This window comes from Elephantulus edwardii, unplaced genomic scaffold (assembly GCF_000299155.1).
Source record: "Elephantulus edwardii isolate Elephantulus edwardi_28Jun2011 unplaced genomic scaffold, EleEdw1.0 scaffold00010, whole genome shotgun sequence".
In the NCBI taxonomy this organism is placed as follows: domain Eukaryota; kingdom Metazoa; phylum Chordata; class Mammalia; order Macroscelidea; family Macroscelididae; genus Elephantulus; species Elephantulus edwardii.
This window is the reverse complement of record NW_006399760.1, coordinates 18,854,157-18,869,085: the sequence shown is the minus strand read 5'-3', so window position 1 is coordinate 18,869,085 and position 14,929 is coordinate 18,854,157. Positions and strand designations below refer to the sequence as shown.

Here is a 14,929-nt window from a genome sequence, read left to right as displayed (position 1 = left end):
TTGTGCGGGGAGAAGGGTGCAACAATGAATGAATGGAATTCCAAAATCTCTGTAGATGTTCATTGAAATGAAAAATAAACAACCTAAATTTAAAAAAAAAAATGAGCAGAATTGACAGAGAGAGGTACATAGAAAAGACTCCAAGGAACACCAAGGATTGTGTGGGCCTATCAGCAGTCAGAAGAACAGGAGACCAATTGCACTGGGAAAGTCTGCTGTCAGGGACCACTCCAAACTATTAACAAGCAATGATGTGAGGACTAAGGTGCACCTGACTGAGGCCATGGTCTTTTTCAGTCATTTGTTATACATCTGAGAACTGTACAATGAATAAGGATGACAGAAGAAAAATTGATCCATTTTAACTATAGTGTTGGACAAAAATACTGAATGGACTGCCAAAAGAACAAACAGATATGTCTTCTAGAAGGTATAATCAGAGTGTTCCTTGGAGGTAAGGATGGTAAAGCTTCATCTCACACACTTTGGGCATGTTGCTAGGAGAGATTATTCCTTGGAAAGAGACATCATGCTTGGAAAGGTGAAGAGACAGCAAAAGAGAGACGACTCTCAACCAGGTGGATTGACACAGTGACTACACCAATGGGCTTGAGTGTGTCAGAGACTGGAAGATGGTACAGGACAGGACAGCGTTCAGATCTGTTGTTCACAGCATCAGTATCAGTCATAGGTGACTCAATGGCACCTGATAATGACATCAGCTCCCTACAGCCACATCCTAAATTTGGACAGCTAGCCTCCCACACTGTAAGACTGTAATATCTGTTCCTTCGGTACCATCACCTGTGGCATATTTTATTAACTAAGACAAATAGGCTAAAAATGTCTGACTGAATCTAAACAGTTTCTCCCTTCTGTTGCATCATGTGAAAATGATCTAACGCATTTTCACCCAAAGTTGGTGATGTTTGATGGTCAGTCTAGAAATACCACTGTGTGGCATTACCAGCATTCACTTTGAAATGCTTCCTGGACCCTGGAGCCAGGCAGCCACCCTCCAGAGCACTGGGTGGACACCAAGGAGAGAAGAGAAAGCCACTGAATCGAGAGGATGGCGAAAACTCACCAGGATATCAAATATTGAGTCCTCTCAAAGTTAACTGGGGTCTCGGGGCTCTTCTGCCTCGAGATGCAAGGGTCTCAAAGCTCTTCCCGAGCTGCATCCTTCTCCTGTTTATCCCCCTCAATCAGTGAGCTGCAGATATGCTTGCCTTCCTTCTGTCCCTTAGCCTGCCAGGCATGGGCTCACCTCAAGGCCATGGCAGAAGCTGTGCCCTCTGGCTCAGATGCTCGTCCCCTAGTCTACCTGCTTCAGGTCTCTACTCAACTGCCTCTCCCTGCATGAGATCACCCCCAGAAAAATCCTTCCATGCTTTCCACATGATTTGCTTCTTGATTGTTTATCTCAATAATGTATGCTGCCTGAGGGCCAGGATCTGATCTTAGCCCTGTTCTGTACTGATGAATCCCAACAGTGCCAGCCCATAGCATTTAGTAGGTGCTCAATAAATCCTTGATGAGCGTCACCAAGTACAGAGGCATTGATTCTCACTTTGACACTAAAGATGGCTGATGGTTAATCATTTCACTTTTCAAAATAAGGCCTGATGATGCACCAGTTAAGCACATAGCTGCCAATCAAAAGGAAAGCTATTCAAACCCGCCCAGCTGCTGTGTGGGTGAAAAGCCGGCTTCCATAAGGATTTCATCCCAGGAAAACATAGAGGGCAGGTCTATTCTGTCTTACCGGGTTCCTAGAAATTGGAACCAACATGACAACACATAACAATAACAGTATTCTATCAAAATTTGGGGGAAAATACTCTGAAATTCCCCATTTTTATGTCTAAATGATATACTTTGCAGAATAAGCAAGCCCTAAAGGAATGCAGTCTCTGAAGCTAAAATGAATCGGGGAAACATCTTGAGTTTCACATACCACTGTCTCCTCCAACCCTTTGAGGTCCTCTCGGGCTTGTTCCCTCTTATCATTGAGCAATCTACAAAAAAAAAAGGAATAATAACTCACCAAGAATCAGAGTGATGCAGACAGCATCTGCATCTGCAGATAAGCCAACCAGACAAATGAAGGGGCACAATCAAACAGCCATTGTCTCTTTTTCAATCAGTCCAATCTCACAGAATACAGGGCATCTGAATAACAAAAGATGAGGTTTTCAAGCTCTTAACAGGGAACCAAGGACAGATTACCGTTGCTGGTACTCACAAGAGCTTTTCCAGTTTCATCTCTCTCTCTTGGTCTTCTATTTTCAGCTTGTTATAATCAGAACTGAGCTTCTCCTGTTCCAGTTGCAGTTTCTGATTCAAACTGAAATTGGGAGGAAAAAGCACTATATTCCACATCAGCCTAAAACTCTGAGCCATCCAACTAAAAATGTGGTTCTGTTCCAATCCCATTAGTGCTGTGCAATAAAGGTGGTGATTCTGGAGGATTTGGAGGGATCACCATGTCCTCCCAACCCGAGTGAAAACTAATTTCTGGGGAGCATCCAGAGGCACGAAGCAGAAGGCTTTGAGAATATATTTATAGTTTGCTTCAGCAAGAGCTTCAGGGAAAATAATGAAATGGGAAGTGGGCTGATATTTTAAAACAGAATGAGAGTCTGTGACATGGCCACTCCCTCAGGGGACCACACTTGACCATTGCACCCTTCCCTTCTTCTCCAGTCCATTTTTAAAACTACTTCCCAAACCTACCTCACCACTGCCGGGTCAGTTCCTGCTCTGAGCTGCCTTTGAGGAGGCATATGTTGTTGTTGTTCTTGTTATGTGATTGCGACTCATAGCGACCCTATGTACAACAGCCCTAAACTCTGCTCTGTCCTGTGGCAATCACACTGCCTCTGACACACCCATCCCGATTACCCCAGTCACTGAATCAATCCACCTCATAGAGGGTCTTCCCCTCTTGCGCCGTCCCTCCACCCTCCCAAGCATGATGTCCCTCTCCAAGGACCTCTCCATCCTTACAACATTTCCAAAGTATGTCAGACAAAGCCCCAGAATCCTTGCCTCAAAGGAGAAGCCTAGTTTAACCCTCTCTAGGATGAATCTGTTTGTTTTCTTGGCAGTCCATGGTACCCTCAATACTCTTCTCCAGCACCACAGCTCAAAGGCATTAATTCTCCTTCTATCCTTCATAGTCATTGTCCAACTCTCTGATGCATAACAAGTTATTGCAAAGACCATAGCCTGCATCAGGTGCACCTTAGTCTCCAGAGTGACACCACTGAGGAGGCATATGTTGTTGTTGTTGTTATGTGCCGTCGAGTTGCCTGCGACTCATAGCATATAGAGAAGAGAAATTCCCACTATGGAGCTAGGGACACTCAGCTGATGTTTGTATCAGCCCAGTACTTAGGAAACCTGTTGGATGAGTCAGCAATGACTATAAAGGAACAGATCTCACAATCTCTCTCAATCAGTATCTCTCTCTCTCTCTCTCTCTCCCTCCCTCCCTCTCAATCTCTCTCTCTCTCTCTAACCCTCTTCTCCTCTTTCTTGCCTTTCTGCCTCTCCTCTTCCTCCTCATCTTCTAGTTTTGACCTTAATTAATAAGATGCTTCTTACAGGCAAGGATGTTGAAACTTCATCTCACATACTTTGGGTATGTTTTTAAGGAGGGGTTATTCCTTGTTAAAGGACATTATGCTAGGAAAGGTCAGAAAAAGACCCTCAACAAGATGGATTGGCACAGGGACTCTCACAATGAGTTTGAGGATATCAGAGATGGTAAAAGGCAGGGTAGAGCTCAGAACTGCTGTTCATAGGGTCACAAGGTGTCATAATCGTCTCTACGGTATGACCAAAAACAACCACCCAGATAGTGAGCATGAGTTCAGATTGAAGGAGAAACCACAACACAAATGAGGCTGAAAGCGGGTCCAGAAGGAGAAGAGGTTGAGAAGAGGCTATATCCTTCACTTTGGTGGACCATATCCAGAGCCCAAGCCACTTAGACTTATTGCAACGGCCCCAGCATTCTCTTTGAAATGCAAATGCAGTGTGGGAGCCACTCCCACATGCTGGAGAGAGATATGGATCAGCAGCCTGGAGAATTAAACTCTAACTCCAGCTTGATTCCTATTTAGTGGCGTGATCTTGGGAGGCTAACCTCGCTTCACACATGAAACACTTCCTCAGCCTCAGAAGACATGGGAGGCTAGGAGGAATGATTGGTTCAGGTCCCAGATGGTCAGCGGTTAGAACCATATTGTAAAAGAATTCATTTTTCTGTGTCATCTCATACCTTCTGTGTTGGACATTTAAAAACATTGTTTTGAAAGAGTTTCAGGGTTTGCTGAGGGGAGCCATGGTAGAACTGCTAGGAGCCGTCGGGAGGAGGTGTAGGGTGAGGCGACTGAGGGCCAGGGGGAATCGGAGGGGGAGGCCACCCGGAGCAAAGTGATGGTATCTTCCCAGAGCAGCACTGGCCTGTGGCGTGTCGCTCACTGTGAAGGGGGAGTGTGGAGGTGGCTGTCTTCGCATGGTGGCCACATGTGTATGTACTGATGTATTTTCTCTCTGGCATAATTACTGACCCATCAGAACCTCTGAGTCAGGATCAATTTGGGGTTTTCCATCTTTTAAAACAGCCTTCTCCTCCTCTAGGGCGGGCATCTGCACAACTGAGTCATCAGTGTGACCCTGCCCCGGGGGGTACTGGACAGGACAGCTGGGCCCGCCTGCCACCTGCCATACCAGAGCCCCAAGCGGCTCAGCTCCAGATGGGTGAACAGACCTCAGGAACAGACCGCCAAGCCCACTGGGCCACCAGGAAGCCAGCAACGGGGACAGGGACCAGGCCAGGGCAAGCTGCCCACAGAGCGAGCACGACAGGCCCTTGGCCAAAGGCCCTTCTGGATGGCCCAAGAGGCCCAAACCCCGGCCACCCCTCATTGCCCCACGCCAACTCACTCCCGAATCTCATCAATGATTTTCTGCTTCTCCTCGATCTCGTCGCGGAGTCTGGACAGCTGTTTCTGGTGAGCTTCCCGGTGGCTCTCCATCTGCTGCTCCAGAGCCTTCTGCAGCCGGGCCAAGAGAAATGTGTCATGCTCTCGTTGGCACTCAGCCCACTCTGTGACATGCCCTGGATCTGCCACCACATCCCACCCCACGTCCCTCAAATGTCAGCTCTCCACACAGGGGTCTCTTCTGGCACCTGTGCTCCCACGATTTTGAATTGCTTTATAAGGATGACAAAACACATGATCAATTATAAAGTTGAGTGGGTGGGTCTCAGAGAAAAAATAATGCACTGATGAAACAAGAAGCTATTCTCTGACCTCGTCTGGGCCACACAACTTCACTAGCCAGATCAACCAGAGGGTAAGGCCCTCATACCACCCAGATGGCCCTAGACCAGTCATGTAACCTGTATGAGTGCCTTGTCTATAATGTTGGCCTTAGCCAACAACCTGCTAAAGGCAGAGATTTATGCTGCATTCACAAGGAATCTTTCCACCAAAGCGCTTTGAAAGCAGGAGCCAGGCCTTTTGAGTCTGGATCCGGGCTACACTGTGTGAGCATTCTTTTAACTACAGACTTATACTCCATGAGACTTGAAGTTTGTGTAAAACATTGTCAAAGCTCTACATTTTCTCAAAACCTAATCTTATTCACCTAAAGAATGTATTTTCCCTTGCTTTCCCCTGTACTAGGGAGCTCTTAATGTGAATCCCTAGGGAATTGGGTTGCTCACGCAAAGGCCATCCCTCTTTGGCCATCTGTCTACACTAGCATCTCCGAGAGAGGACGGGCTATCTTCTCCTGTGTGATTTACAGCCTCAGAAACCCAGTGGGTTAAACCCAGCTATGATCCGGTTCTGACTTGACAGCAAAGAATTTAGTGAGCTTTCCTTACACTTTACTGCTTAAAAAGGGATTAACATAAAGATCTCTGTTTAATCCAGAGAGCTCTGGCAGCCTCGTGGTAAGGACTTGCACTGCCAGCTCAAAGATGGTTCCAATCTACCAGCAACTCAGTGGGAGAAAGATGGACAATCTCCTCTCAAAACCTGCTGGAAGGTCAGCGATGAGTTGGTCTGACTCCATGTTAACGAGGAAATTCTTTTTGAGCTTCTTCCTCACCCTAAAGAGCTCTGGTAGCACAGTGGTTAGCAAAAGGCCAATCGCTTCCTGAAAGGTCTGCAGTTTGGACGCACCAGCCTCTCTGCAGGAGAAGATGTGGTAGTCAGGTTCCACACACCTGGAAATTATGGGGCAGCCCTGATCTGTCCTACAGAGAAGCTCTGAGAAGGCAGGGCACAGGGTTGGATATGGTTTGGGCTCTTTCCTCTGCTTATGAAGGATGGAGAGGATGAGGAATTTTGGCAACATAACCTTTATCTGCAGACAGCTCAGGATTCTGGACTGTGAAATCCCTATATCTCATTTGTAAGCCATGTCTAACCTGAGAATAACTGGTGGGGAAGCCCTGCATGGTCCCTGCCACATCCATGAAGGTGACAGATTTTACAAGGACAAAGCAATTCCAGGCCAAATACAGGCCGTGCTCGCAGAAGGGCTGCCGTACACACCTTCATTTCCTCAGCATCCTGCAGCCGGGTCAGGTGCTCCTTCTCCTTGTCCTGGAAGCTGACTTCATGCATTTTTTCTGTTGTAAATATGAAATGATCGTTAAAAATTTTACTGGCAGAACTCATACTCAAAAAAATATTTTTTTAATTAAAATAATAGCAATGGAGTGAAGAAACATCCACTTAGATCAATAATTACAACTATGGCAAAAAGGAGTAGGCCTGCTCCAGAGACACTCTGGCTAACACCAAGCCCAAGGACACCTGTGACAGCCAGCCCCCTAGTCAGAGCTCTCGGGGAGAGGGGTGCTCACAGTGGTGGAGGGCAAACCCAGAACCGAATCGATTCCCCTCTTGGACAACTGGCCTGTCTATGGCACCTGAGGTCATTGTACCTAAAGGTTCTTTGTGAATTATGACACATTATTTAAGAGTTAGGTAATATTTGGACTTGAGCCACTACTAGACCTCCAGACTCAGCTAGCTGATTCACCTCCCTTGGGGAAACTGTTTATTCTCTGAGAATCCAAAGCAGAAAAAAAAAAAGCTTTGTTAAGCTTTAATGTTAAGAAGAACTGGGGAGAAAGGGGGAGCCACTTTAGAGATTAAAGGCGGCAGCCTCACTTTGGGGAGGGCTGCTGCACGGTGCACCCCTAGGGGGCACTGATCCCAATGAGGCATTGGTGGTTGGTACATTCTGACAGGGCTATGGCAGCCAGCCAGCACTGGGGAGTAGAGGAGGCGAAATCATGTAACATCGTGACGTTAAATCCATTCCATTTTCTCTCTAGTCTGTTCTACCTTATTCCATGTCATCTCAGTTCTATTTTTGTTCTACTCAGAGACACCACCACGGGAAGAGAAGGAAAAATTCTTCTCCCTGTCAAGATCCTGCTGGAGCACTCAATTTCTAGCATTACCACATAGAGGATAGATGGCAAGGTTTTAAACAGGATGGATATGTTCTCTTTAAGCTGTCTTGGCATTTAAAAACAAAATATATGTAGCAACAAAGTAATTAAACATGGATAACATCATCACCAATCCTACCACTTTATCAAAACCCTTTTCATCTTAAACATTAATTTCGAGGCCATGGAACACAAGCAGGTACTAATTTTTAATTAGCATAACCATAGCAAAGATAAAGGTATGTAATACAGCTTTTAACCTAATATTGTATCATCAACATTGCTATAAGTCTTTGCATATTTCATCTCCAACATGAAAAAAAATGCCACATTAGTGTAACATAATTTATTTAACACCTTTAGGTGCCATCCTTTATCTCTAATAGAATTTTGCAACAAATATTTGAAATATGAGGACAAAAGGATTTTAGAATTGCTTTGCAAGTCCTGAGAACAAATGATACTGAAACTGTCCACATTGTGTGTTTCGGTTTCACCACCGTGTACACTTTTTTTTTTTTTGGTCTTTTGGTCTAGTTTCTGCATTTCTTGGCAACTCTCTTCAATTTCCACTCCTCTTTCTTCCTATCTGTTGAATACCTTCTGGTTATCAAGGAGTCTCAGTGGCAAAGGAGTTAAAGCACTTGGTTGCTGAGAGATCTGTGGTTTGAACACTAGCCAGTCAGCACAGGAAACACATGCAATCATACCGTGTGCAGACATAAAGCCTCAGAATCTCTATGGAGTTATTCAAGGTTATTCTCCTTTTTCCTATAGGGTCATGAGAGTTGGAATCACCTTGAGGACAGTGGGTTTGAGGCCCTTTGTTAATCTTAGGGATGGGGATGCTCTAAAGCAAAGGGTGTGGAAGGTGCCATTGTAGAAGTTGAGATTCTAATTGACGGAAGTGGGGTATCACTGAAGCGCTAAAAGTATGATGAGTCTAAGGGAATGGAGACACCTAGACGGATGCAGCCAAAACCCAGTGAGACAGAAAGGTTGACGGTGATGTGAATTAACATGGCACTGGTAATGAAGCTGTGGATGGGCAGAACCAGAGACTCTTCAGGCTTCACAGACAGAACTGGGTGACTGTCTGCATGCAGGAGGTTGGGAGAGGGAGGATGCGGATTTGGGCAATTGAGCAGACCAAGGGAGAAACGCTAACTTTGACATGATTCTGCTTCACGGGAGGAGACTGCCCACGTTGTCTCTGTGTCCCTAGTGGATTCCATCTGTCAGAGAGGCAGCACCTTTGGGTCAGCATGGCAACTCCCTATAGACTACACCACCAGAGCTCAAGAAAACAGAATATGAATTGGAAATATTTCATCATATAAATACATATACTTAGATAAAGTCAGAAAATAAATGATCATGGTTTCCGTTACTTTTGGAACATCAAGGGATGGTGACTGAAGCTCCAGCTTTGTGCAAATACTAGGAGAGTGCAAAGTGGCCCAGATCTCTCTCGTACTAATTTAGTTGTTGCTCTCAGAAGACCCTGAAATGCTTTACCTGAGTGAAACTAAACATGCAGACCACAGGCAACTTAAAAAAAAATTTTGGTTTAAGCCAAGCTCTTGACACCTGCAAAGTAGTCAAAGCTTTCTCTACCTTGGGCTCGAAGCTTGGCCAGTTCTTCGCTGAGTGAGTCCTGGGACTCTTCCAGCTGCCTCCTCTTCTGTTCCATGTTCTGCATGTAGTCTGTCAGAGATTTGATCTTGGCTTCATGCTTTAAACAAATAGTTAAAAAGGAATTGTGAATGACTGGCAAGTGGTCAGCCAGGAGTACTTAGAATGGTCTGAGGGGAAAAAGCAATGGAGAAAAAGCTGGAGTCTTCCCTCTCCCCCCTCCCACTTTTTAATACCATCACCCTAATAGAAACACTGGTGGCTCAGTGGTAGGGAATTATGCTGCCAATGCAAAGGTACATGTTTCGAATCTAGCAGCTGTTCTGTGGGAGAATGATGGGAAATCTCTTCCCATGCAATCATCTCTCCATTGGAGGGTCAGCTATGGGTCAGTTCTAACTTGATGGTATACAACAACAATGGAGACACTCTGGTAACCTATTGGGTAAGGAGTTGCACTGCCAACACAAAGGCAGGCAGTTCAGATCCACCAACCACTCTATGCAAGAAAGATGGGCAGTCTCTTTCGATCTCTGAAAATCAGCTGGAGGATCAGTTTTGAGTCACTTCTAACTGAATGGCAATGAACAACAACATACTCTGTATGTGGGTTTCTGGGCAGTAAATACAGAGAGTCCTGATTCTTCCACATGCTTTTCTGCTTCACTCCCCACAGATTCCACTCCTGGCCAGGCCCCTCTCACCTACACTTTATGTCACATGCCAAAACCCCATCTGCCCTTTCTCCTGAGCAAGACCAGGACCTCCAGGAGATAACACAACTGGGAAAATGTTCTGTTGATGGGGCCTGTCCTTTGAACACTTCTGGGTTCTGTCTTCTTAACCCAAACAATGTTTATTTTCTTTCTTTGTTCTGCAAAATCAGCTTTTCTCTCAGAGTCCTTGCATTTACCACTTTCCCCCCTCTGGATGCATTCTCTGGCCAATTCCTTATCTCTTGGGCTCAAACCTCTTAGCATGTAACTTTGATATGATTGATCTTATCTATTTGCTTATTTGGTTTACATCTCCCTGTCTGAAAACTGCTACCTTCAAAGGCCATTCCAACTCAGGGCAACCCCATGTCACTGGCTGAAACTGTTCCACATGGGGTTTCTTTGCTGCAATCCTTGTAGAAGCAGATGTAGAAGTAGATGTTATGTCCTATGGAGTCAGAACAGACCCTTTGGCTGACCCTTCAAGAGGTATTCAGGGGCAGCAAATCGCACAGGACGAGAATGTCTATCATTCTGCCATGGAGCAGTTGGTGGATTCGAACTGCGTGCCTGAAGGTTGGCAGTGCAGCTCCTTACCAGGCCACCAGAGCTCCCTGGAAGTAGACAGCTAGGTTTTTCTTTCATGGTGTCACAGGGCACTAATTAGTATTGCCATTGAGTTAGCAGATAAGTGTAAACCAACCATTTGCACCACCCAGAAACCACATGAGGACACGGTTAATAGAATGAATAAACAAACGGTAGCTACTTCACTGTTATTTTCTTTCTCTGTCCTCCAACATCAAGTCTTAGCCCAGAATCTTTGCAATTACCACTTCTCTCCCCTGCCTGCTTTCTTTGGTTGATTCCTGACCACTTGGGCTCAAACCTCATAGCATCTAACTTTGATATTATCCTCCTCCAGGGGAGGAGACTGCGCACTTTCTCTGTGTCCCTAGTGGCACCACCTCTGGGTCATGGCAACTCCCTATAGACTACACCATCAGAGCTCAAGAAAACAGAATTTGAATTGGAAATATTTCATCACATAAATACATATTATTTAGATAAAGTCAGAAAAATAAATGATCATGGCTTCTGTTACTTTTTGGAACACCAAGGGATAATTACGGGAACTCCAGGTTTGTGTAAATTATAGCCAAGTGTAAAGTGGCCCAGATGGAAAACATCGCTTGCTGCTAAGATATGAAACACTTACTTTTAACAAAGATGTACTTTAACCACAAACACCCTCTACTGTTCTTGACTTTGATGCCATACACTCAGTCTGTATCACTCTGAGGCCTGGCTCCCACCTTAGAGTGCCCCACTCTGGCTCTGTTCAGGCTATGGTCCTCCTCAGTGGGCAGGAAGAGTGTGGGCAAAAGTTCCAGAACCTACACGCACATCAAATTCATATTCCAGGTACAAGGGATGAAATCTCCTGCTCAGATAGCCTCGAGAGCATTTCCAAGGCCTTCACTGCCTCCCATACCAGTCTGTCCTCCTAGAGATCAAAAGATGGTCATGGGATCATTTTCTGCAGAAGGTATAGAAGGAACCCGGATGCAGAGGTTGGTGTAATAAGATGGGGAAAGAAGACAAAAGGCTGCAGGCAATGGAGCTTCTATTTGAACTCGTCTCAGCCCCCAAGGAAGGCAGGTCTGTTCAGGAGCACAGGCTGCTGGTGGGGTGGGTATCGGAACAGAAAAACCAACAATGGACACTGTTCCCTAATGTTTATGATGATTCTTTTCATTTGCTATAAATTACAAAAACATCAAGTTGTCTAGAAAATCTAGAAGACTTGTCCCATTTACTCATAGGCCATTCTCTCAAGTACTTTCTCCTTCTAGAGTCTTGGTTTTAACCATTGTTATTAGGTGCCATTGTGTCGGCTGTGACTCAGAGACTCATAACAACAGATCGGATCCCTGTCCTCTCGGCGTCATCCTCACAGGCTCTGATACGCTCAAGCCCGTTGTTCAAGCCAGTCCCTGTGTCAAATCCATCTTTACGTTCAAGCCCATGTTCAAGCCAGTCCCTGTGTCAATCCATCCCATTGAGGGTCTTCCTCTGCGATTCTGACCCTCCACTTTCCTCAGTATGTTTTACAGAGTTAGAGTCGAGCACATATACAGCTCAGCTCTTCTATTTTCATGTAGCTTGATATAATTACACTTTCCAACTGGTTAAGTTTTTAATTATTTTTCATAATAGCCACATAATACTTTTCCAAGCAACTTTATATTATCAGTGTATCAATAGATATTTGGGTAATTTCTTTTTATTGTAATGTAAATAATATTGCACTCAACATCTTGCACATAAGCTTTTCGTATTTTAATTATTCTCTGAGAGGAGGAAAACTCCCGTAAGTGAAATCACTCAACCACAGTACATTTGCATTTGTTATGGTTTTTAATTTCCAAAGTGCTTTGCAAAAAGATTGACCAAATTATGCTTTTATCAAGAGTGCCTGAGTATATCTGTTTCACTATCTCACCAGCACAGAATAGTTTCTATTCAGTACACTTCTGCTTAGTATACCAGCTATAAAACGGAACCTCGCTGTTTTCATCCACATCCTTTTATTATTACGGGTGAAGGGAAGGAAGTTGAAGGTTCCATGATGATTACATATTATTATGTATAGAAGAAGCATGCCAGAATGAAGTATGATTTTTCTCTGTCTCCGCATTATTTGGTGCACCAGTCCATGCTGCCATTTCTTACCCACAAATGCCTCCACCTGCTTTAATGCCTGTGATCCGTCAGTAAGCAGCAGCGTTAGTCCACTCACAGACACCGAAAGCCCAAACACCAAGCATATTAGTGCAGCTTAGAGACTAGGTTATTACTTTATGAAACCACCTTCCCCAGTTAAAAACGGCATTTTATTAGGAAGAAGGGCTGCCACCCTCATTGAACCAGTGAACTATGCCCTCGGCCAGGAAATCCCTGGAAGGCCAGGGCTGTGGGCTCATACATCATTCACCAACGGTGTTCACACATCATTCACTGTGTGCCTCTTTTTTAAATCTCCCTAAACCTCAGTTTCCTTCTTTGAATAACAGGAAAAGCAATACAACTTACTGACTGGGATTTTTTGAAGATCAAGTGAGGTAATTCAACAGGTTACGGTACACAAGAAACACTCAGTTAGAAGGGTGTCAAATTCAAATGCACTGCCATTGAGTTAGAATTGACTCCCGCTGCCCTGCCATGAGTTTTCTGAGGTTGTAGGTTGCATGGGAGGGGACTGATGTGAGTGGATTCGAACCACCAGAGGCGTATCACTTTTGGGTTAACACAGCAAATCCCTAGGGAACCACACTATCAGAGCTCGCTAAGTGAAAGTTAGTAGTAATTGGTGTTTCCCTCTGCCCATATTAAACTGGATGTGTGGCTGAGATTAAAAGACGAAGGTATTTTAACTCAGCTGGTGGTTTCTTGAATGTTGTTATTGTTGTTAATAACACTGTCTTGTCAGAACAGAGCTTTGGCTGACCTTGCACAGAAGGAGATTGTCCGTTTTTCTCCTACAGATCAGCAGGTGGATTTGAACGATGTACCTTTGGGTTGGCAGCATAATTCCTTACCACTAAGCCACTGAGCTCAGTTTCTTGTGTACACACACATATTCTCTGAGGGGCTTCTGGTGGTGTAGTCTATAGAGAACTGTATTGTTAAAATAAAGCAGTCTCTCTGGTGATTTGAATCCACAGAAGTTCCAAGGGAGAGTGATGTGCAATCTCCCCCTGTGTAATTTATAGATCCAGAAAACCCACTGGATATGAATCAGTTGTGATGTAATAGCAGTAAGTTTTGTACGATACATTCTTTTAAGAAGAAGCTGCTGGAGTATTGCAATACTGAAAAGGGGCTGTTGGAGTATTGCAATACTGTCAAAAGGGAGGTAGAAATTTGGAAACCAGTAACTAATGATGATTGCCTGAAAGGATGAGTGTCATTCATGTCACTTAATTGTACACGGCAAAAATGCCGAAATGGCAAATGTTTTGTTACACATACACTTACGTTTTTGGCTTTGTTTTTTAAATTGGGGTGGTAAGAATTCAAGTTAATTCACTTAATGAAAATACACCTTAAGAACAAATCAATATTTATCTTTATGTATAAAACTATTATTGTAGAATGAATATAAGGATCCAGGAGGGGTGGGAGAAGCTGGAAGCAGAGGGACATGGATGTATAGGGGGAAGGGAGGATTAATCATTGGGCTGTGCAATTTGATGGGGGGGGTGAGGGAAATTGAAAGAATTTGTTAGAATTTGTATTTGAGTTTTGTAAATAAACTAGGAGGGGGGGAAAACACTTAAAAAACCCCCAACACACACACATACATACACAACCCCCCAAAAAAACCAAATCAAGCCAGGAATTGCCTGAGGAAGCCATGGGCAACTGTTATACAAAGCCACGTCCACCGCATTTCCTTCCTCTCCATCAGCACCTGTCAGAAGGAAGCAGACCTGAGAGGCCCAGTGTGCAGTGAGGAGGCTGGGTGCCTACCTGGGAGATGAGCAGCTGGCAGGCCGCCAGCTCCCGCTCGCTGGCATTCATCTTCCGGTTGGAGTCCATCTGTGCGCTCTCCAGCTGTTTGCTGCGGTTCACCAGGGACTTCACCTCTGACTTCATCTTGCTGATGTACAAGCGGGCCATGGTGAACTCCTCCTCAATTACACCGTTCACATCTGCCAACTGAGCACAGGGGGAGCACTCTCAGATACTGCCAAGCATTTCCTGAAGTCCATGCGCCCCTGAAGCCTGTCCCTGGACCCTCAAGACGCTGGTGGGTCTTCTAGTTAAGAATCCTGATTGTAGGACAACAGCCAAAATGAAATTCTAAAAAATACTGTATATCCAGCCTCAAGTTCTCTGAAACCCCTATTTTAAATTTAAAGCCTTTATCTAAATACTGGACAAATGATTGTCTGTGTTTTAATAAATATGTGAAGGCACTCAACTGAATGGATCATAAGAAATGAGGGGTAACATTGTGAAGAATGAAAATTCTTCATATGCTCATGTGGAATTTGCATAGGGACCAAATAGAGTC

The 14,929-nt window shown here is 44.7% G+C and overlaps 1 protein-coding gene across 1 annotated transcript in view; it reads right to left on the bottom strand.

Moving 5' to 3' along the window:
- Positions 1-14,929, bottom strand: part of KIF5C (kinesin family member 5C) — a 204,958-nt gene that overhangs the window by 12,264 nt on the left and 177,765 nt on the right. Inside the window, exons 16-21 of the mRNA XM_006880763.1 lie at positions 14,383-14,571; positions 9,113-9,230; positions 6,585-6,661; positions 4,960-5,069; positions 2,249-2,350; positions 1,961-2,021 (exon numbers count right to left, since the gene is read on the bottom strand). Coding sequence (XP_006880825.1) covers positions 1,961-2,021; positions 2,249-2,350; positions 4,960-5,069; positions 6,585-6,661; positions 9,113-9,230; positions 14,383-14,571 — 657 coding nt within the window. The remainder of the gene's footprint in view (positions 1-1,960; positions 2,022-2,248; positions 2,351-4,959; positions 5,070-6,584; positions 6,662-9,112; positions 9,231-14,382; positions 14,572-14,929) is intronic.